The sequence below is a fragment of the Rana temporaria genome, chromosome 3, assembly GCF_905171775.1.
Source record: "Rana temporaria chromosome 3, aRanTem1.1, whole genome shotgun sequence".
Taxonomy (NCBI): domain Eukaryota; kingdom Metazoa; phylum Chordata; class Amphibia; order Anura; family Ranidae; genus Rana; species Rana temporaria.
Window position 1 is genome coordinate 332,204,140 of NC_053491.1, and position 22,260 is coordinate 332,226,399.

Genomic DNA, 22,260 nt, shown 5'->3' on the forward strand with positions numbered 1-22,260 from the left:
TTTGGTGGGCACTGATAGGCTGCATTTGGTGGGCACTGGTAGGCTACAATTGGTGGGCACTGGTAGGCTGCATTTGGTGGGCACTGGTAGGCTGCATTTGATGGGCACTGGTAGGCTACAATTGGTGGGCACTGGTAGGCTGCATTTGGTGGGTACTGATAGGCTGCATTTGATGGGCACTGGTGAGGCTGCATTGATCTCTTGTACCATCTGACCATCTCCCGTATCATGTTGGAAGTCTCTGACCATTTCCTGTAGTATGTCTGGGGCTCTTTCTAACAGATTCTCTAACAGAGGCTCTCTGTGTCCATTAGAGAGACCTCCCTCAAGGTCCAAGAGTACTCTGCTTCTCTTCCTGTATTTTGTTTATTGTTAAGAGATTGTGGGAGGATCCCAGGGCAACAATGACTCCTTAGGGGAGCATCTCTGTGTTTGAATTGTTGCCATAGAAACATTTATAAAGGGGGAGGGGTTAGTAAGGTGACCACGCCCTTGTAGGGGTGCCAGAAATATTTCTGCACCCAGGCGCATGTGACCCTAGGATCGGCCCTGGTGAGCCCTTACTAAACTGTTTTTGCTGATGCACCATCTTTTAGTCGCAAGAACCTGTTATTGGTTTTGGGCCATAGTATGTAACATTAAAGTCGATTGAACAGTGGCTTTAATTGGATGTACCTTATTGAACCAGAGTGTGGACAACCCCAGCTAATGTTTGTCTTTGGGTGATACTATGCTGATTTAAGCCAGCTGGACAGTAGGCATCATTGGATGCACCTGATTGAAATGGAGAACAAGCTATCTTATCGATGACATCACTGTGAAAGTTTGTTTACCTGTGGCACAAATAGAAACAAGATACCAACAAATTGGATTTTCAGGGTTCCTTAGAAATCTGATTAAAAATGTCTTTCTTTAACCACTTTCTTACTAGGCACTTACACCCTCTTCCTGGGCGATCCAATTTTCAGCTTTCAGCGTTGAGTGGTGTGGCTGTTGCCAGCCGAGAGCACTGCAGTGGAAGAGCTGAAAAGAAGAAAAAAAAAAATTCTATTCCTCTCCTTTGTTTATTCCTTCCAAATCTGTGCAATACATTCAGCATGAAACAACTGCACATTACCTTTAAGCGTTTTCTGCCATAAAGACCAGTCACTGTTGTTGTCTCTCCTTGTATAGGGTGACTGGTATTGTATCCCCACCCCCAACCATAGTTTTCTATGGCAGCATGTAGCAAAAAAGACCTGCTGGGTCCCTCGCATAGCTTTTAGCTTTTATTATGTTATCAGTCATGCAATGACTGAATAGCAATACAATAGTAAAGTCTCTGTCACTAGTAAAGATTCTGAATCGGACTCACTTCTGGGTGTAAAAAATGCCTGGTGCCCCACTGTACACTGTGGTTTCTTTTCCAAAGATTGTTGATGATTATATATAAAAGTAAGAGTAGAAAAATTATATATATATATATATATATATATATATATATATATATATATATATATATATATATATATAATTCTGCTGAATTTGGACCTGAAACGGACCAAAAGACGCACAGAACCCTTAAGCTTGAGTGTTTAATTTTGGTATTTTTGTTATTATTATTATTCATTTTATTATTATTAAAATGCTTTACCTTAGACTGCTATTGTTGTGATCTGGTTCTCTCTAAAAAATGAATTCTAGCTTCTACAAGATAATGACTGTATATACGGAATGATATTTAATAGCACATTTGCTAGATTTAGCAGCTAGGCCCCTTTCACACTGGGGCGGGAGGCGCGGTGGCAGTATAGCGCGCTAAAAATAGTGGCGCTATACCGTTGGAATTGCCGCGGGATTCGGCCGCTAGCAGTGCGGTATTAACCCCTGCTAGCGGCCGGAAAAGGGTTAATACTGCTGAGGCGCATTGTGGGCGGTATTACCGCGGTTTCCCATTGTTTTAAGTGGGAAGGAGCGGTATACACACCGCTCCTCTCACCGATCCAAAGATGCTGCTTGCCTCTGCAGAGGCGCATTGCGGGCGGTATTACCACGGTTTCCCATTGTTTTAAATGGGAAGGAGCGGTGAAGGAGCGGTGAAGATGCTGCTTGCAGGAGATTTTTTTCTCTCCTGCCAGCGCATCGCCTCAGTGTGAAAGCCCTCGGGCTTTCACATTGAGAAGGCTGGGGCAGGAGTTTTTCAGGCGGTATTTAGGCGCTATTTTTAGCACTGTACCGCCTGAAAAACTCCTCAGTGTGAAAGGGGCCTAAGTGGGGCTAATGAGCTTGTGAAAAGACATGGCCTATTTTCTAACTAGCTGTCAGAGAAACAGAAAGTAGAGGGGGAGAAGGTTGGGCACTCTTTTAGGAAACTGGCCTTTCGAGTAGTCAGCCTCAATTATCTTGAGAAAAAAAGTACACAAAATGGGATAACATGAAAAACAAACCTGGTTTGTACTCCTTGCACATGTTAAAAAATTGTCTAATATTGTATTTTTTTTTTGCCATTACTTGTATATAATTGGTAGGAATATGAAGGCCATACACAGTTTGCTTTTACTGAGCAGGTGTTAATTAAACAATTAAAGAGTGTGTACTATTAATAATGAATAAAATTGCTGCAGATATAAAATGCAGGCACCTAAAGGTGCACATTCCTTCCAGGAAAAGCTTCACCATTTTCTGCTACTGCTAGGGCTTGACCCCTCTAGCCACACCCTTAATATTCCCATGGGTCAATAAGGCTGCGTCTCATTGTAAGGGAAAGGTCAGTAAGAATGTGCAAGGGGGGGGGGGGGGTAGCAGTATGCCGTGGCACAAACCAGAAGTGTTTCGGCTGTAGGGGTGTCTGCACTTTTGGGCCTTTTTAACATAGTTTTTTTGAACTAGAAAAAATTCTATTGCAATCTTAAGGCCCTTTTCACACTTGCACGACTTGTCCCACGATTTGTGATGGCAAAGTAGCATGACAAGTCGTTTTTTCATGATTTCCAATGACAACCATTCTTATTAGAACGACTTCAAGTTGTTCCGACTACAAAGTAGTCCCTGCACTACTTTGGTACGATTTTGATGGCACTTACACAGGCATTCCCGGAAAAAGCGTCCGCAAATCGTGGCAAAATCACGGGTGTGAGATTGCGGTAAATTCGCGATTTTGAAGTCGCACAAGTGTGAAAGAGGCCTAACACAGAGTAATAAAATGATTTACCTATAAAATTGTATGTTGCGTAGGTATATCACTTATATAAAACCATGAAATAGATTATACCTCCCTGTGTCAGGCCTGCCTGATCTTCTCAAGGCACCTGCTTTAGGAGGCCCAATAATGAACTTAATTCCACGAATACCTACTGCTGCATATATGTGAGTGTCTGTGTGTGTGTGTGTGTGTGTATACAATATATACACTTTATATCAGGGCTGTGGAGTCGGAGTCGAGGAGTCGGAGTCGGGGGAAATTTTGGGTACCTGGAGTCGGAGTCGGCAAACAATGCACCGACTCCGACTCCTACTAAATTTAGATTGGAATAAAAAAAAAAAAAAAAGCAAGTTTAAATGTCCCAATTCACAAAAAGTTATAATTAATGACTTCTCTACTGTAAGAATAAAGACCGATGCATGCAGTGCCTCACGTAACCGCAAAACGAACACGTTAAGTGACCGTGAAGAAGCATGCTTTTCATGTGCTTCACTATATGGCACGCAACGCACAATTAGGAGCTGCAATATTTATACTTTCCATAGTGTTGTGTTCTGCTTTTACAGGGAACGCATGTTGGAGAACCAGTAAGTGTCCAAATAAAAAAATTCCAACAGGAGTTTTATAAAGCACTAAAAGAAGTTGAAAAGTATGATCGCTCATCAAAACTTACTGTTGAAGAAGCCATCCTTGTTTATCCAGAGATCGTTAGTGATGTGGCCAGAATAGTTACTGCAATGCCACCCACCCAAGTCAGTGTCGAAAGATTATTTTCAGCCCTAAAAATAATAAAGTCTGACTTAAGAGCCTCTATGAAAGAGGATCTGGCAGAGGCAATTCTCTTCCTTAGAACTCTACATTGAATTGATTTACATTTGCTAAGCCTATAACTACATTTCAAGATTAATATAAACCATTTCTAGGTTTTACAGATTTTGTTTTTGGTTCATTATAGATAAGCTTTGTTTTTGTTCTAAAACAACCAAATAATGTGGTTTGTATTTTTGAACTGGTAAAGATCCTGTTCCTGATGTTTATGCCTGCTGCTACTATCCAGCCACTTGATTGTTTTCATTGTGTTTGTCTTTTGCTTAAACTGTGCAATACAGTAGACTGTTGGCTTCCCAGCCAGTAGTCCTGTGGTAGGTTGCGTTTCTTTTCTTTTAAAATACATTCGCATATTAATACAGAGGAGTCGGAGTCGGAGTCGGAAGTACATAAAACTGAGGAGTCGGAACATTTATCTACCGACTCCACAGCCCTGCTTTATATATCATAATTTATTTTGGTTTTCGATTGAGTAGGGAAGCATTAAAACCCCTGCAAAATACTGTTGGTGTCCCTGCTTGGTAGCTTAATCTTCATCATTTCTCCTGGTGGCCACTGTGAAGCTCAAAGTTGTACAATTTCATTAGAACAAGAGGTAAAGGCAACTTTTTAATAAAAATGCCTGTTTCAATGACAACTGTAAACGAGGGGAATTTTGCCCACATTGTAAAGGTTGCCTATACAAGAAGTGAACTCTCTCCACACAGGTACACAGCAAAAAAAATAAATAAAGGATTTTAACCGTTTCCTACTATATACAAAACTAAAAAGAATATTTTGTCTATATATACACACATGAACATAATGAGTTTTGCTGACATTTTTACATTATTCATAAATTTTTATTTTCATCAACCACAGAGAATACGCCAAGCCAGCCGACCTGCCATGGATTGGGGTCCATCAATGGAAGAAAACAGGACAGGCATGTATGTTAATACCCTTGCAGGCAGCCAGTCCCCAAAACCTTTGATGGTTCACATGCGAAAATATGGAGGAATCACAAGTTATGAAAATAAAGCCATTGAGGTGGACAAAGAAATAGAGGAGGAGTCCATGATGTGATGTTAAAGGAGGAAGCAGATGGAACTGTGAAGAATACGTAGACCTCCTTTAACTCCCAGGGGCTTTTACATGCTTCCTTGACACAAAGCCAAGCTGTTCTCGATCTTGTGTCCAACTCAGCCCCTCTAAATGGAGGTTCTAGATTAAGAAATGGTATCAGTTTCTAGTTCTATGTGTGGGACTATGTGCAGAACTGTCATTGTAATTGTTTTGTTGAGGTAATGTCACTGAGACCCTGTCTTGTCTTGTGCTTGGATAAATTCATACTTCCTTGTGTATTTTCCAAGAGTTTGTTTCTACAGGCAGCAGTTGATCTGAAGGTTTTGCAAGCCATAAAGTGCTTTAGAATTAACATATTTAAAGTTCTTCACCCAAAGTGAAAAAGGTAGTCAAAGATGCAATTGCCTGAGATAAAGGGGGTTATTTACTAAAACAGGAGTGTGCAAAATCTGATGCAGCGCTGCATAGAAACCAATCAGCTTCCAGGTTTTATTGCCAAAGCTTAATTGAAATTTAAGTTAGAAGCTGATTGGTTACTATGCACAGCTGCACCAGATTCCGAGTTCTCCAGTTTTAGTAAATCTCCCACACAGTGTTCAGTTAGCTGTAAACTTGGGAATCTCCTCTAATCTTAAAAAGTCATGTTGGTGCATGTCCTCTTGAAGGAGGAAGTCAGCTCTCATGCCTAGTACACACATACGGGATTCCCGGAGTTAAAATGTCCGCCGGGAATCTCGAGGGGAAAACCGAGAAGTTGCTTGGTTACTTTCCCCCTGTACACACAAGAATTTTTCTCGTCTGGAATTGCCGGGAATCCTGGCCGTGTGTATGCTCCATCACAGTTTCTCCCATAGGAAAACTGCTGGGAAAAAGACCGCCAGGAATCCCGATGGGGAAAAAAGAGAACATGTTTTTTCTCCACAGTTTTCCTGCCGGGAAAACTGCGATGGAGCCTACACACGGCCGAGATTCCCGGCCAAAAGCTCTCATGGCAGTTTTCCTGCCGGGAAAACCGGTTGGGAGTACAAGGCATTAGGGAAAGGACAGAATCTCTGTTGGGTTTTTATTGCTGCAACTCTGAGAGGAGTCCTGTCACTTTCTGTGTGGTGCAGAGACAGGAAATAAAGATAAATCTACTCATAGCAATTAAAACCTGGCAGGGGTTTTAGCACTCTTAGTCCATCCCCCTCTTGTTTCACCTTAAAATCAGTGACAGAATATGGTTTCATAACAAGCAATATCTCCTTGCCTTAGTTCCTGCTTTAATTTTGCCACCCTTATGTGGACCAATAGATGTATATTAATGTTTGGTTATATATATGTACAATTAATAATTGAAAGGATAACTTTGTGAAAACAAATTTGAAATGCTCAAAATGGTGGCAAGCTGTTGACAGGCTCTCCTAGGATGCATATCTTGCCATAGAATTCTGACAGAAACCCAGAAGACTGCAGACAGTTCAGCTAGTCACCAACTATCTTTTTTTTTTTTCATTCAAGTTTAAGTTTATTTTCAGAAAAAATAAATCAGTACAATGTAATGAACATCAAATAAAATTATTACATTGTGGCATACAGTCAAAAACAACACGGTGCATTTAGTTCATTTCCTGCCCTTCCATTCCACATTAAAACAAAGTACCATTAAAACGTAAAAGAAATTGTGAATAACAAAAAAGAATAAATATATTGAAGAAAACAAAATCCAACCCAATTGTCCTCCCCAACCTCCAGAGATACTATAATCCGTATAATCCAATCCAGACCCATGAAATTTAAAAAAATATAATAGATTGTTTAGATTTATAAGGAGGATAGATGCCTAGGGTAAACTCCACCCCCCGACACCCCTAATGGGATCACTCTGTGCCCTAAGAGGCAGAATAACCCCTATCATCCCCCCTCTCTTTTAATAGATAATAAGAATAACCCGATAACAAGAGGACAACTTCAAAACCATCCTCCATATAACATACCTAAGAGGGTTTAAGAAACCATTACAATTAGGTTCAATCAAACCATTTTAAAATAAAATGTAACATATGGGAAGAATAATAAAGAATATATATTATTCTTGTCAAAATAAAGGAAAAGAACAATATATGTATGCAAAACTTGTTCCTTATTCATATAATAAAAAAAAAAAAAAACAACATAAACAAAATAATAAGAGAGAAAGAGAAATAATAATAGAGAAAAAAAAGACCGCATAATAAAAGAAAGAAAGATAGAGAAAGGAGTTGGAGAAGAGATAAAAGAAGGACAAAGAGCCTACCTGTCAAAAGTGCACATCAGTCCAAAGCGAAAGCTAATACTAAATCCGCAAGGTATATGAGATTCCCATAAATTTCAACCAAGGCTCCCATATTTCATTGAACTGGGTAAGTTTATCCATCATGGAGCCAATTCTTTTTTCTTGTCACCAACTATCTTAAGCAGTCTTGAATAGGGCCTTTAATCATTTTGGCTGTGTCCTAAAAAGAACAGGAAATTGGTACGGCATAGATCGGTTAAAGGTCTAGAATATAAGTTGGATAATAACAATTTTGCATACCCTACCTTTTTTCTCTTTTGGGTGAAGTTCCTTTGGAGTGATTTGCTAAATAAGTAGAACATGTTTACTTCGCAAAGTGCATTTTCTCTAAGCTTAATGAATGAACTAACGCTAAGTAAAAGTTCACTTTGAAAAAAAATATCCAATTGTGTGCAAGGATAATTTAAAACCAAGATTTTTGCACACACGTGACTGGGTGAAAGAGTCAGAGCAGCTTCCTATTTATTCACTATGTGAATAAGGAGTTTGCACAGTTAACATATTTTGCTCCTTTAGTAAATCAACCCAATTGGCGGATCCACAGATACAGTTTAGTTTTGTCACCATAAGTAAAATGACTCTGCTTATACATGGTTATCCTGTTTTTGTGTATAGATACGTTACACTTTGGTTGTTAAAGCAACAGTCTCTTGAGTCTGTATATATTAGGTTCATGTGAATGTATCATAACGGTTTAGGAGTTAAGGGCTTTTTATTGAAACAATACACTATACATAATTTAAAGGATGTGTGCTAAAGTAGTAGTATTTACTGTATATATTTTTTGTTAATCGCATCCATAAATTTCTGTATCTGAATTGTACTTGCTGAGGAGCAAATCTACTGTATGGTTGCTGTACTACTTATGTAGATGGGCATATGCAACTTGCAATAGATGCAGTCAGCTTGCAAATTAGATCAGTTTGCGATGATTAGGAGTTAATTTACGGGTGCATTTGTCCTCCTTCTGACCCTAAATTGACCACCTTCTAAGCTGCATCAATATGCATTTGCATTCCCGTAGACTTGTATGTGGAGAAATTCAGTACTGGCTCAAAGAAAAGCCCTAAACTGGAAGATTTTCCTTAGAATTAGAGGTGGGGAGGCATCTGCATGATCTATATTGTATTTCTGGAGCATCAGGACCAGGGCTTTTTTTCAGCTGAAACTTGGAGGAACTCGGTTCCACCACCTCTGGCTCAGACCCTCTGCTCACCACTATCACTTGTAATCACAGAAGTCTGGCTTCTGTGTTTACAAGTAGTGTTGAGCAGAATATGCCATATTCGATTTCGCGATATATCTCGAATATATATTCGAATATTCGAGATATATTCGCTAAATTCGAATATTCGTGATATTTTATCGAAATTAAATGATTGCGATTTTTCGCTATTGCGAATGCGAAAATAATTGCGATTTTTTTAATAACTGCGGTAGGAGCACTCTGATTGGCTCAGAATATTCGTGATATTTTATCGAAATATCGCAACATGCGAATGCGATATTTATTGCGCAATTTCGAGAAATGCTGGAGGAGCGCTCTGATTGGCTCAGAATATTCGTGATATTTTATCGAAATATCGCAACATGCGAATGCGATATTTACTGCGCAATTTCGACAAATGCTGTAGGAGCACTCTGATTGGCTCAGAATATTCGTGATATTTTACAATACAAAATAATTGCGAATATTCGGCAAATGCGGAAGGAGCACTCTGATTGGCTCAGAATATTCTTGATATTTTACAATACAAAATAATTGCGAATATTCGGCAAATGCGGAAGGAGCACTCTGATTGGCTCAGAATATTCTTGATATTTTACAATACAAAATAATTGCGAATATTCGGCAAATGCAGAAGGAGCACTCTGATTGGCTCAGAATATTCTTGATATTTTACAATACAAAATAAAAAGTGTTTTGCATTGGTGGTGATTCTTTACTCTATCCATCTGTCACAGCCGTTTGTCAATCAAACACCTTGAAGATTGAACACGTTCATGCTGCATGCTTTGGACTTTTTTTCACTTCACATATCAAAGACATTTTTATGAAAGATTATTTTTCTATTATTGGGACTATATTTCTTTATATATTTGTTTCACTGTGTATTTCACAAGTTATTTGCGCTTGCTTATTTTATAATTTGCCCACATGTCTTGTCACTAGACATATTTTTTATTCTTGTAGAGCGACTCCATTTTCTGTCTTGTATTAAATTATGTTGTATAACATTTTTGAGTTGCTGCTGTATTCTCCCCTTTTTTTAAGGTATGCGCAATTTTTTCCTTCTTACAAAAAAAAATAATATCAAACATACAAATATTCATAACAGAAACATACACAAAGCCCCCCCCTTTTGCATCAGAGACAATCAGAGTTCTCCTACCACAGTTATCGAAAATTCGCAATCATTTTCGCATTCGCAATAGCGAAAAATCGCAATGTTTTTTTTTTCAATTTGGCAACATAAAAGGATCGCCTCAGCTTAGCTACTCGGCCCAGGGTCTCTAATCATACCAGCAATGCTTTTAGACGTCGATAGGATGTGATCTGTTTTAAAAATCAAATTGAAAAAATGCGAATATTCGGAATTGCGAATATTCACCGCGAAATTCGAAATATAGCGCGATTTCTCGAATATGCTATATTCGAGTCGAATATTCGCAATGCGAATATTCGTGAGCAACACTATTTACAAGTGACAGCTCATCTTCCAATGACTCCCACAGATCTGAACTTCTGTGTGGCTCCCACACTGAGTGCAGGATGGGGACAAGGGAGATGCAGGTGCCTGGGGTGCAGTGCAGATCCTGACCCCCCCACTGGATGATCTCCCTGCAAGTGAGAGAGGCAGAGTCACCTACATTGTGCTGGGTGTTTCAGCCTAATACAGCAAGACAAGATATGTGGAAGATGGTAAAGCTTTTAAGCAGGAAGGGAGGAGATTGGGGGGGGGGGGGGTTGCATGCAGAGGTCAGAGCTGAAGAGGGGTGAAAGTGAGATGTGGATGGGGGATGCAGAGGTAAGCAGCTGTGGAAGAAGGCTAAACTCTGCGTCGTGCACCCCTGAACTCTGCACATAGCACACCCCCAAACTCTACATGTAGCACATCTCTGAACTCTGCACTCTGAGTGTAATACTTCCCCCCTGAACTCTGCAATCTGTACGTATTGCACCCCTGGTATTTAATGCCCCTTTAAGACCCTTCCGCTGTCTGTTGTAAAATGTGACTACACCCACTATTTGATGCAGTTTGGAGGGTGTGTGGGTGGGGGTCATGGTTGAGTTCCTGCACCTATTTTCTGAGAAAAAAAGCCCTGATCCTGACCCTCAAGATGATTGGTTAATCTGTGAGTCATATGTATAAGGTAATATTCTCCTCTGAAGAGGGAAACATCGAGCACCAGCTTGAAAGGAGAACTTCAGGTGTATAATAAAATTCTCCTTTGAAACACCTACATTGCCCAAAGATCACTATTGCACTCTAGCCAGGTCTTAATATCAATGTACTTCCAATTAAGAGCAGTTACACACACAAACATACTGCTGTTGGAGCATGGCAGGTTTTAAATTAATAATGGACCCCAAGAGGCCTTTATTGGTGTTATTTCAAGCTACAGAAATGAATTGCATGAACAATATGCAGCATAAATAGAGGGTATCCACTAGGAAGAAGGGCAACAACTCCAGTGGTCTCATTCATTCTTTGTTGGAGCTACCGTCGGAATGTATGAAGAATGAATTACATCCTCGTGAGACCTGTCGCAGTAATACTATAGTTGGTGGTGGTGTCCCTTCTTGGATCTAACACCACATACATCAAATACAATGGCCTGGTATCACAGACAGCGGCACACATTTATGCCGCCGTAGCGTATCTCCTTTACGCTACGCCGACGCAGCGCAGAGAGGCAAGCATGGAATTCACAAAGCACTTCCTCCCAAAACTGCACTGGGTTTCCTAGGCGCAAGCCGGCGTAAGTGGGGGTGAGCCATGCTAATGAGGCGTGACCCCATGCAAATGATGAGTCGAGCGCCAGACAGATACGTATCGCCAATTGCGCATGCGCCGGGACGTGGACGCATCATTCTGCGCATGCTCAAAATCACGTCGGAACAACTGTCTAAGATACGCCAGATCACTGCCTACGGCGTGAACGTAACCTACGCCCAGCTATTTTCAAGTCCAACGTAAACTACGTAAAATAGGCCGGCTTGGGTTCCCTGGTGCAGCCCTTTGCATGGATGCTGCTGAGTTACACCTCCTTTATGGGGCATAACTTTGCGCCGTACGTACAACTTGCGCGCACCAGTCGTAGCCTGCGTCGGGCGCAAGTACGATCGTGAATCGGCGTATCTCCCTCATTTACATATTTGAATAGAAAATCAATGGGAGCGCCACATGCGTCCAGCGTAAATATGCGCCCACTCTACGCCGGCGTAGGCAAGTTGTGTTGGTGGAATGAAGCCTGTTTTTAGGCGTATCTTAGTTTTGTGGGCCCGGCGTACAGATACGACGGCGCATATTTGCACTTACGCTACGTATCTCGAGATAAGTCGGCGCAAGTGCTTTGTGAATCCAGGCCAATCTCTTTACTGTTTTACCAAAATGTGAACATTCAATTAAAGCTGAACCCCCACCTTACCTTTGGTCTTGCACAGTTGTACAGGCTCCTCTTCTGTACTGAAATTTCTTACTCCAATTTTACTGCACACTGTTTCTTACATTGCGCATTAGAGGCTGCATCAAGTCACATAAAGCTTGATTAATTTTCTGTCTGGAGGACATTCAGCAACATTTAGCACATTCCTTCTCATTCTGCATGTCCCTGGCCCACCCCTTAAAATTAATTAGATTTAAGTTCTTTCAGTTGTGGAGGCTCAGTGTCACTCATGAGCACAATCTAGGTGGCCTGCAATAAACGCACTCTGCCTAGAAACTCCTACACCTTCAAGCTGAGATCCACCCATCCACACATTTTGATATTTGTATATCTCCTCTCAAGATCCAACCCACTGCTTTAACCAGGGCTGAGGGCTCTTGAGATGAGTACTGAGGCAGGGTGCTGTGATATTTTTAGGAAGCTAATGTATGTACATGAAAACTGAAAAGTAAAAAAAAAAAAAATTCATTAGCTTGTTGATGGGGACGGGAGTGGGGGGAAATGTGCAGGAGGCAAAATATATACTGATTAAACTTCAGCTTTAAGGCCATCAGCATCTACCCATATTGTAGCTAAAATAGCAATTTGGATGGGCTGAATTTTTTAATCTAAACAAAAATCCCCAGATGGATTATAAAAGTACTTAAAAAGGTATTCAGTTGTTCCTTCATATCCTATTTAACATACATTTTCAATACAGTAGTAGATCTTAATTTGAAACTTTTCATTTTGAGAATGTTTTTCGATTTTCTAATTATTAGTGGGGTCGTTTTTGACCACAGTGATGAGACCATTCAAAGGAGCAAGATGGTAAATTTCTCAAACTAACACATCATTTCTAACAATGTACAGTGGAACCTCGAATTACGAGCATAATCCATTCCAGGAGTATGTTTGTAATCCAAAGTACTCGCATATCAAATTGAGTTTCCCCATTGAAGTCAATGGAAACGAAAATAACTTGTTACGCATTGACTTCAATGGGATGCAATACCGCATGGAGCCAGAGGCGGGGGGGGCACCGGAGAGCCTTGGAAACGGCCCGAGGACACTTCGGCTGACCTCGGAAAGACTTCCTACCCGAGATTTGCCGAGGTCAGCCGCGCTGACCTTCATGTTCAGCATCAGACTCTGCATTATTTAAGATTTGTGTACCTGTCCACTAAAACATTCTATTACAACAGACCTGGAGGTTAAGTGGTATTTAAGAGGTTCCATTCAAAGCTGCTCAATAGGAAATATATGCAAAGCCAGAAATACAAAATATTGTGTACATGAAATCAGTGTGTTTTACTAATAATTACCATTCATACAATCAATGAGTCTCATTATAAAAAAAGGTATGCTATCCAAAACATCAGTAACATATTTGTTTCCCCCAGTATGGGGTTCCTTTGGGAGAAAACAACCTCAATTTTCCCATAGCAGCCCTCATTCTGTGCCCCCAGGGTCTACTAGCTCCAGGGCAGTAGCATTCAATATTACTGTCCTTTAAGCTAGAATACCCCCAAGGGGTTGGGGCATTGGAGCAAATGTAGGCTGAAGCGCCTTCAATAACAAGCAAGCACCTTGATAACAGAGTCACAAGATTTTGAATTGGTTTAAAATGTCTTCTTTTGCAGGAAGCCAGGGCGCTAGCCCATCAACTTTTATTAAGATCAGTTATTCCCTTTTAATCTAATAAAGGAAATTTTAAAGAGAATATGGTGGTTTTGTAAATTTATTAAATTATTTAGGTCAGGACTAAAACATTTTTAGTGAGATGAATATGAAGCATTGCAAATAAATAATATTGCATTATCCCACACACCCAACAGGTAATTTTGTTTTTTACATGTTTTCCAGTTTCTCCTCAGCTTCTTTATTTAAAAAATATATATTTTTGTTTACAGATCTCAATAGCTGAAGTTAGAATTTACGTACATGAATGAGTCAGAGGAGTGACTTCTGCTCCACTCTACTTTTAGCTTGTTCCAGGGTTTTTAAAAAATACATAAATTATCAGAAAGAAGCAACTAGTGCTTTAAACAAAATAACAAAGTGTTATGCAAATATCACAGGTGGGCCCATTCACATCACATCAAAACAGTTAGGCAGGTCATTTCAAATGCATGGGCTGCAACACACCTCAATACACAAAAATAGGCAGTTTGCTTTTTATTGCAATGCAAAAGGTTTGCTATTTACAATAAACACTGCAGCACACCAGTGCACATATGTATGACATGCGTAACCACATCGGCCTGGTGTGAACAGCCCTTCAAAAGTTTTGTAAAACAAACATTGTATGAAATATATTTTATAGTAAAAACAAACATAAAACATCGGTTCAACGCACATTAAGGGCTACTTTACACATGCTTCAAAACAAGGCTTCAGTCAGGCTTTGTTAAAGCTCTCTGAACGCTAGTCAAAGCTCCTTTCACTAAATAAAATGGTTAGCTTTCAGTCCTGTTTACACCTGTTTTTGCTTTGCTTAGGCTCCACTTAAAGTATACCCCATGTAGCTTTAGTGGTGCTTCAAAGCCTCCATAGAAGTCTATGGCAAAGCTTGCTTGAAGCCCAACTGAAGGACCACCAAAGCCCTACAAAGCCTCACCAAAGGCTCATCGAAGCTCCACCAAAGCCATACCAAAGCCCCACAGAAGCCTCATCAAAGCACCAAGCAAAAGCAAGGTGTAAACAGGACTGTAAGCTTACCATTTATTTAGTGGCAGGAGCTTTGACTGACATTCAGAGAGCTTTAACAAAGTGTGTTCAAAGCCATATTTTGAAGCAAGTGTAAACTAGCCCTTAAGACATATAAACTCAGGAAGAAAGTTTTATAATATTATATAATTGACCCTAAACCAATATAATTCCCTTTAATATAAACAGTTCTGTGCATTCCTGACTCTGCAAGCATTTTCTTTTTTAAGAGCTTTCAGATAATGGTACCAATAAACAAGAGTTTCAGGTAGATCGATCAGACTAAATATGAAACATGTTAGAGTGTTAATCTTGGACCTATCTGGATGTACAAATCAAAGAACTGAGCAGCGTTAAGTGTGTGGCTTTCCACAAATACTGAGATTGATCAGACTCTTGATTGTTTTTCTCTCCAGCATACATATCTACTGGACAAAATAGATTACCGTATTTCATTTCGACACATTGTAAATAGGTGCCAACGTTTTTATTGATATTGCTATTATCTTTAAGTATTCTTTTATTTTTATTATTGCCATAAAAGTATTAATTACCATAATAAGATCGAATTCATAATACGATAACTTTGATATGAAGTTAGGGGTATATTTAAAAAAGCATTACACGTGTCTTTTAGTAAACATTCACTTGTGGTGAACCAATCGCTGTTATCTGTTATAAGAAACAGTGCTGTAACTCGTCAATCCAGAAAGCAGTAGGCAGGACTCGGTGTGGTCAGGTGCTGATTGACAAGCTACATAATTATTTCATCCCACTGTAGTGCAAACAGAAACATTCTACGGTCTATGAAAGTGACAACTCTGCTCTGAATTTAGGAACAGTGCAGCATCATTGCCACATCATCACAGGTAACTGCATTAGGTGGATTTCACTGGTGGAAACAACTGATGTTTGTGGGACTTTGTAGGGAAACTCTTATAATTAAGTGCTGCAGCCAAAATTGTTTTAAAAGAGGACCTAATTCTACCTAAATTTTCATAGCTCACAACACATGCATTGTGTTTTTAATAGCCTGCCAGCCCTCTAATTTAACCATTTCCCCACTACTGATGTAAGGGTTACAAAGACTCAGCCCAGAGTTAGTTTACTGTATCAGTCTACTTGTAATAGCAGAAAATGTTAGTAAAAAAACAATGAAAGTTTGTGAAAAAAATTTTTTTTAAAAGACCCCCTGACCTGCACATTTTACAGCTAGGCAACTCTTATCCTCATATTAATTAGTGGTTCCAAATTAATATTATCTACTGCTATAGGGAACAGACACAAAAGATACACTCAGCATCTTTCCAAATAACTGTTCTGCTTTATTATGACGTAACTGAAGGTTTTTATACACATGATTAAGTAGGTATCACGTTAATATTACAATTGTACGTTTATGGTAACAAGGGGCGTAACATAGGCAGACTAATTCTAATCGGGACTCGAAAGAATGAAAACATTATTAGTGCCGTGTGCACAGTGAGGACAGTGTGCAATACATACAAAATAGAATACAATTATATACAGAACTTACAAATTTCCTTAACACCCCCTAACCCTCATATATAAATGCAAACATACACGCATTAAAAACATGCCAACTTTGTAACACATATAAGATATTGCTGCACTCTCCATGATTACAGCAAAAATTGTAGGGCCTTCATTCACTGTAAACATTAAATTATGTGCCACTTTTTTTTTTTTTCTAAATTCCAGCTCCCAGGGTACCAATATAGCATTAATGCACTTCGTTTGCAAAAATAAAATAGCTTTCCATTTTATTATACCCACGCTTCACTCTCTATATGGATGTTTAAAAACCCTGCTCCATTACGTCTGCCTTCATTTCTGGACAGACTTTAGGTCATGATACAGGAAAGAGTTGACCAGCTGAGGGTAGATGATGCAGGGCGTGTGCTAGTAAGAGCAGCTGGTCAACTCCTTTCTGTGTCATGACCTAAAGTCTGTTCAGGAAGTAAGGCAGAAGTAATGGAGCAGGGCTTTTAAACATCCATGATGAAAGTGAGGTAAGTGTGGGTAGAATAAATAGAAAGTTGTTTTATTTTTACAAAATAAACACATTAATGCTATAATTGTACATAGAGGGGTTGGAATAATAATAATAAAAAAAGGTAAACTTAGCCTTTAAGGAGCTGTAGAGGCTTTAAAAGCATTGCCTACGAAGAATTTGGGTACTGTAATTTTTTGGAGTTTCACAGGTGCCTGCAATTTAAAGGCGAGACATATTTGGCATCTATGTATGTGAAACAACCTAATCTTATATTACCAAAAAATGTGTACTGCATTGTATTTGTATGCACTACAATTATTAAGTCTATTTTTTAACTAATATAGATTTGTTAAACTAAAGTAGTATAAATATCATGTGACATAAAACCACCATATTATTTTACAAGGTCTCTGCTTTTAGAAACTATATGTTTGGGAATTTTAAGTAATCTTCAGGGCTAAAATGTGCATTTTTAACGTGTGCAAATAATGAAAAACGACGTGAAAAACGACATGAAAAAATAGAGCAGGTTTTAAATAATAAGAATAATGCCCTGGAGCATACACACGACCATTTTTCACGACCAATTAAAAAAATTGCATTTTTCTCGTCATGAAAAACGGTCGTGTGTACGCGGCATTATTGTATGACAAGTGTGTTTACATCCAGTGCCACAAGTCTCACTGTCCTGGCTGCACCTGCACAATAAAGCCTCATAGACCTATAATGGGTCATCTGCCTTCTTCTCAGACCTTGGGACACAGCCCCATAGAAATCTATGGGCCTGTATTGCGCAGGTGCAGCCGGAAGGGTGAGACCTGCGGCCCTGGCTGTAAACAAACAGCAGAGGCCACAGCCATCTGATCAAGGTAAGCATGCATCTGTATGCATTTGAAGGGAGAGGGTGGGTTAGTTTAGAGCAAGGGGACAAACATGATAAGTACATTTTGTCTTTAGGTGTACATATCCTTGAAACACCCAGCAGGTGTTTCCAAGCTGTTACAAACTAATTTAAATCTGACTTTAGAGTCTTTGTTGTGATCTTTGAGGATCTTTGAGAAGGAATAACTCTACAATAGGAGCAGCTATCAAGGGCAGAGATAGTCTGTTTTAAAGTTTGGATTTGTTTGTAACTATTTTTAGGGTAAATATTTGGTCCTCAGGTGTGATATTTTTTTGGGTGTGAAAAGATTGAAATACATGCAGTAAAATCGAATTCTGCCAATTTTTTTTAAATAAAATGAATGGTATCAAAATACATCCTTTCTCTGAAAACAAGAAAGACAATTTTAAGAAGTCGAAAGCAGGTCCACAGAGAAGTATACAAAGTGGTAATTTATCTCTTCTATATCAGGGGAGTTTAGGATCCCCTTGATGTTGAATTAAAATCCTGACAACTGGAACTTGTTTGTTGTGTGTTGGCCATACAGTGTTGTACTGCTGCATAACTGCGTTAAGCCCCATACACATGGTAGGACTTTTTGACAACAAACTTCAAAATGAGCACGTTTTCAAAAAAATCCTATCTCGTGTACGCTCCATCGGACAAACTGTTTCGGTTTTCATCGGACAAAAGTTCGCTCTGCAAACGGACAAACTTTTCGGCAACAAAATTCCTACGGTGCAAAGTCCTATAGTGTGTACAGAAATCCATCAGACTCTTGTCTGAAGTACAAATACGCATTCCCAGAACCAATGTTAAAATCAACCAACAATAGCAGAAGCAGTTGACCAAAAGGTGGCGGAAAAGAGCAGAAAAACCACATGATGTTGGGAAAGTTTTGGGAAAGCTTGCAGAAAAGTCCTGCCGTGTGTATGCTATGGGTGTGCCCGGCCAACTCCCTTCAAACAAAAATTCACGGAAAAGTTTGTTTGAAGTCCTACCGTGTGTATGAGGCTTTAGAATCATTCCGATTATGCCAAAATTGTACTCTGTGTATTGGTACTGTAGGATGCAACTTAACTTTGCAGGTAAAACTTTTTGTTGCTATATGCATATATTTTCCAATATGTGTTCAGAATATTAATTTTTTTTGCAGAAATGATAAAGCAAGATAAAGTGTTGATTTAATAGCAAAATAAAAATCCCATAGCAAAGCCTTACCATTAATAAATATATAAATATTAATAGATCATATTAAAAGGCAAATTAATTAGCTAAATTTCCCTGTGCAATCACTTATTATATTTGGTAAATAATAATATATTTAAAGAAGTGTTCATTATTTAAAACAAATGTATGACTTCTGTTTTAGAGGAACTTATAAATTGCATTTGTTTTTTTGTTTTCATTTTTTAAATCCTCCACATGTTTGTTAGGTTTTTTGGTAAGAAAGTAAAGGAATGTATAACACATAATAGAAAACGTTAGAGAGAAGTATTAAAATATTATTATTACCTTTGTATTATTTAATAGTTATCTAAAATATGAACCAATTTGGAAATTTATGAAATAATTTAAATAATTGTAACAAATGTAAAAATCACAGGTGTTTTATGTGTTTTTCATGTGCATACTGTTATATTTTTGGATGACGTGATAGGTGATATTTTATGAGTCAAAAATAATGTATGTTCTCCTGCCACCCGAACCATTGAATGGTGCTCACACAGAGAGAAATGTTCAATCAAAGACTCCTTGAGTATCAGAATGTAGAAAAAGCATGGAAAAACATGGTGCTGCATTCACTGAAGACACTTACTAAAATGTTTCATTTTAAAAAGAGAGGGAACCTAATCTAAATGTAGTATAGGAATATATAAAGCTTGTGTTTTAAATAAGAAAAAACAAAAAGGCATAGTATCATTTTTAAGTTTGCTGATGATTTTTCTCAAGAATAAAATGTATCTTTAATGCATTGTTTTACAAAAATAGTTTTGCAAAAGATATATATATATATATATATATATATAATATTTTTAATATATTTATAATAACCAGAGTACTTTGCAATATAATTACCACCTTGTAAATTGCTTTTTAACTGGTTCCCACCTGCAGTCTGGGAATTAACATTTTTTCAGCAACATGCCCTATGTTGTGAATGTGTTAACAAATATCCCCCCCCCCCTTTGACAGCCACCAGCCAAAACTGTCCAGCTGGTGACTCTAAATTCTGGCTACTACTGACAGCTCCAGTCCACAAAAACAGGAACCAGTTGGGGTTGTTTCTCTCTCATAGATCTATAGATATATATTTCTATCTATAGATATAGATCTCTCAGCAGGGTAGGAAATAGCAGTGACGTCAGTACGCTCGTGAGAGTGCTAGGACAGTGTATTTCCTAATGTCTATGATTACAGTTTTGCTGCAAGTCGTTTTTTAATAAATTGCCAGTTTTTTTTTTATCTGGACGCTGCGCAATGAGTTTTCCTTTTCGCATATGATTAAAGGTTTGTGTTTTTCACCTTAATGCGTCATACGGACATTCTAGAAATAGACAATACCCGGCAACTTGCAGTGTCTTCCTAAGGCTGACAAGTTCAGTAGTAAATGAAATATTAGAAACTGGCTTCACTGAAATGTTGTATAAGTTGATCTTTAAACTAGGACAGTCACTATATTATTAATGTATAGCATTTATGTTGCAGAGTGTGTATATTTGGCATATATAATTTAATAATACTGCAATAATTTTATCATCAATTATCTTGATTAGTATTTAATTGATGAATTATCAGAGGTGGGCACAAAACCAATAACAGGGGAACATAATCCTATGCACCCCATACCATACATGTGCACCACCAGTTGTCGTTTATTCAGCAAAAACAATGATTGAAATGTGACCGGTGCACTTAAAGAAGCATTTCCACAAAGTGTTGCTTTTTAATTCCAGATGTATTAAGTTATTTGAATATTTATTTTCTAATGTTAAATTTATGTAAACAAATTGCAACAACATCGAATAAATGCTCGTATTTCTTCCTATATTTCCTGTATTTCTTTGTAATTTACAATGGCATAATGATGTTGTAGATGTCTCTGTTGTGTTTTTGTATGATTATATGTTTTTAACCCATTATATATTTTTTGTATTATGTATGGTTATGGAGGCAGCCATGGTTTTCTTTGGACAATCCTTATTAATGGTAAGGCTCGGCTGGTCAGGTTGTTTCTTAACATTTTTTATCTTTTCCCCGAGAGAAATCGGGGGATATTTTTGGCTTACCTCTCAGAATATGTATCAACATGTACGCTTGGACAGATTTTTTTAATGTATGTTTATGATAAGATCTTTTGTGGCCTGATCTTGTTTGCACTGCCATTTTATGTCTACATTCTTTAGCTGTAGGAAGGATGTAAAGCTGGCCATATACTGATTGAATTTCAGCCGATTCATGCTCAATGGGTCAAAATTCTTTGCATGTGTGGCCCTGTCAGCACCACTCAGCTTGACAAGAGTCCATTTATCAATCCACTTTGGTCGAAGAAGTGGGCTGGAAAATTCTTAGTTGAAAAGTGCCTTTATTCAGTCAGATGCAGGCGTTCCATCAGAACTTGCAACCCGTCAGATTAGGTAATAGAAGTAATGTTCCGTCAGCTGCGCAAATGCGTTCCACAGCTACCAGGTTTGCCAATCTGACAGAACACCTGCATTCAGAAGAAGACAGCGGAAATCTTGCTACACCCCATCCCTAAGGTCCCTACATTGGCTAACTGTAAAGGATCGGCTTACATTCAAAACCTTCTGCCTCGCTCACAAATGCGCACAAGGAAACGCTGCTCAATACCTATGTGAGAAAATAAAACACTACAGCCTTTGTCGTGCCCTTCGGTCAACTAATCAAAACCTCCTCCACATCCCCAAGACCTGGTACAAAGCTAAAGGAGAACGAAGATTTGCAGTCCAAGGACCACGGCTATGGAACGATTTACCCATGAACATCCACATGGAAGAAAACCATTGGGTCTTCAAGTGCCTTGAGGCGATTCAGTTAGCATTTGTAGCGCTATACAAGTTACTCACTCACACCCAGCTACGTCTTGAATTTCAGATTAATTTTAGCAATAAAGTGAGTGTATATAAATTAATATCGTGTATTGACATCTGCGATGCAGTTTGGATGTTTAATTTTGAAAGGCTAAAGGTTTAGTGCTGAGCAGTGCGGGGCGTACCAACATGGCCTCCGCCACCTTCCGACTGCTGACGTCCAGCTTCGTTCAAAATGTAACAGCATCACAGATGTCAACATACTATATTTATATACGCTCACTTTATTGATAAAATTGCAGATGTCCGCTGCCGCCGCCTTCTGACTACAGGTGCTTTGTCAGATTAGCAAACCTGTTAGTGGTGGAACGCATGCACAGGTGACGGAATGTCACTTCTGTTACCTAATCTGAGGGGTCGTCGCTTCTGACAGAACACAGGCACATTTTAGGTGTTCTAACATCTGCAGGTGCTGCACCATTTTGTTTTATTATAAAAGTCCTGAACCATCAGAAAATCTATAGTCTGTGTGTTTTTTTAACTTCTTTTTATCATGTTTCC

The 22,260-nt window shown here is 38.8% G+C and overlaps 1 protein-coding gene across 1 annotated transcript in view; it reads left to right on the forward strand.

Annotated features, from left to right (window-relative positions):
• The window catches only part of SLC6A7 (solute carrier family 6 member 7), a 170,532-nt gene extending 165,180 nt beyond the window's left edge, over positions 1-5,352 (forward strand). Inside the window, exon 15 of the mRNA XM_040345015.1 lies at positions 4,871-5,352. Within this exon, the coding sequence (XP_040200949.1) occupies positions 4,871-5,074 (204 nt within the window). The 3' untranslated portion in view covers positions 5,075-5,352. The remainder of the gene's footprint in view (positions 1-4,870) is intronic.
• The last annotated feature ends 16,908 nt before the right edge of the window (positions 5,353-22,260 follow it).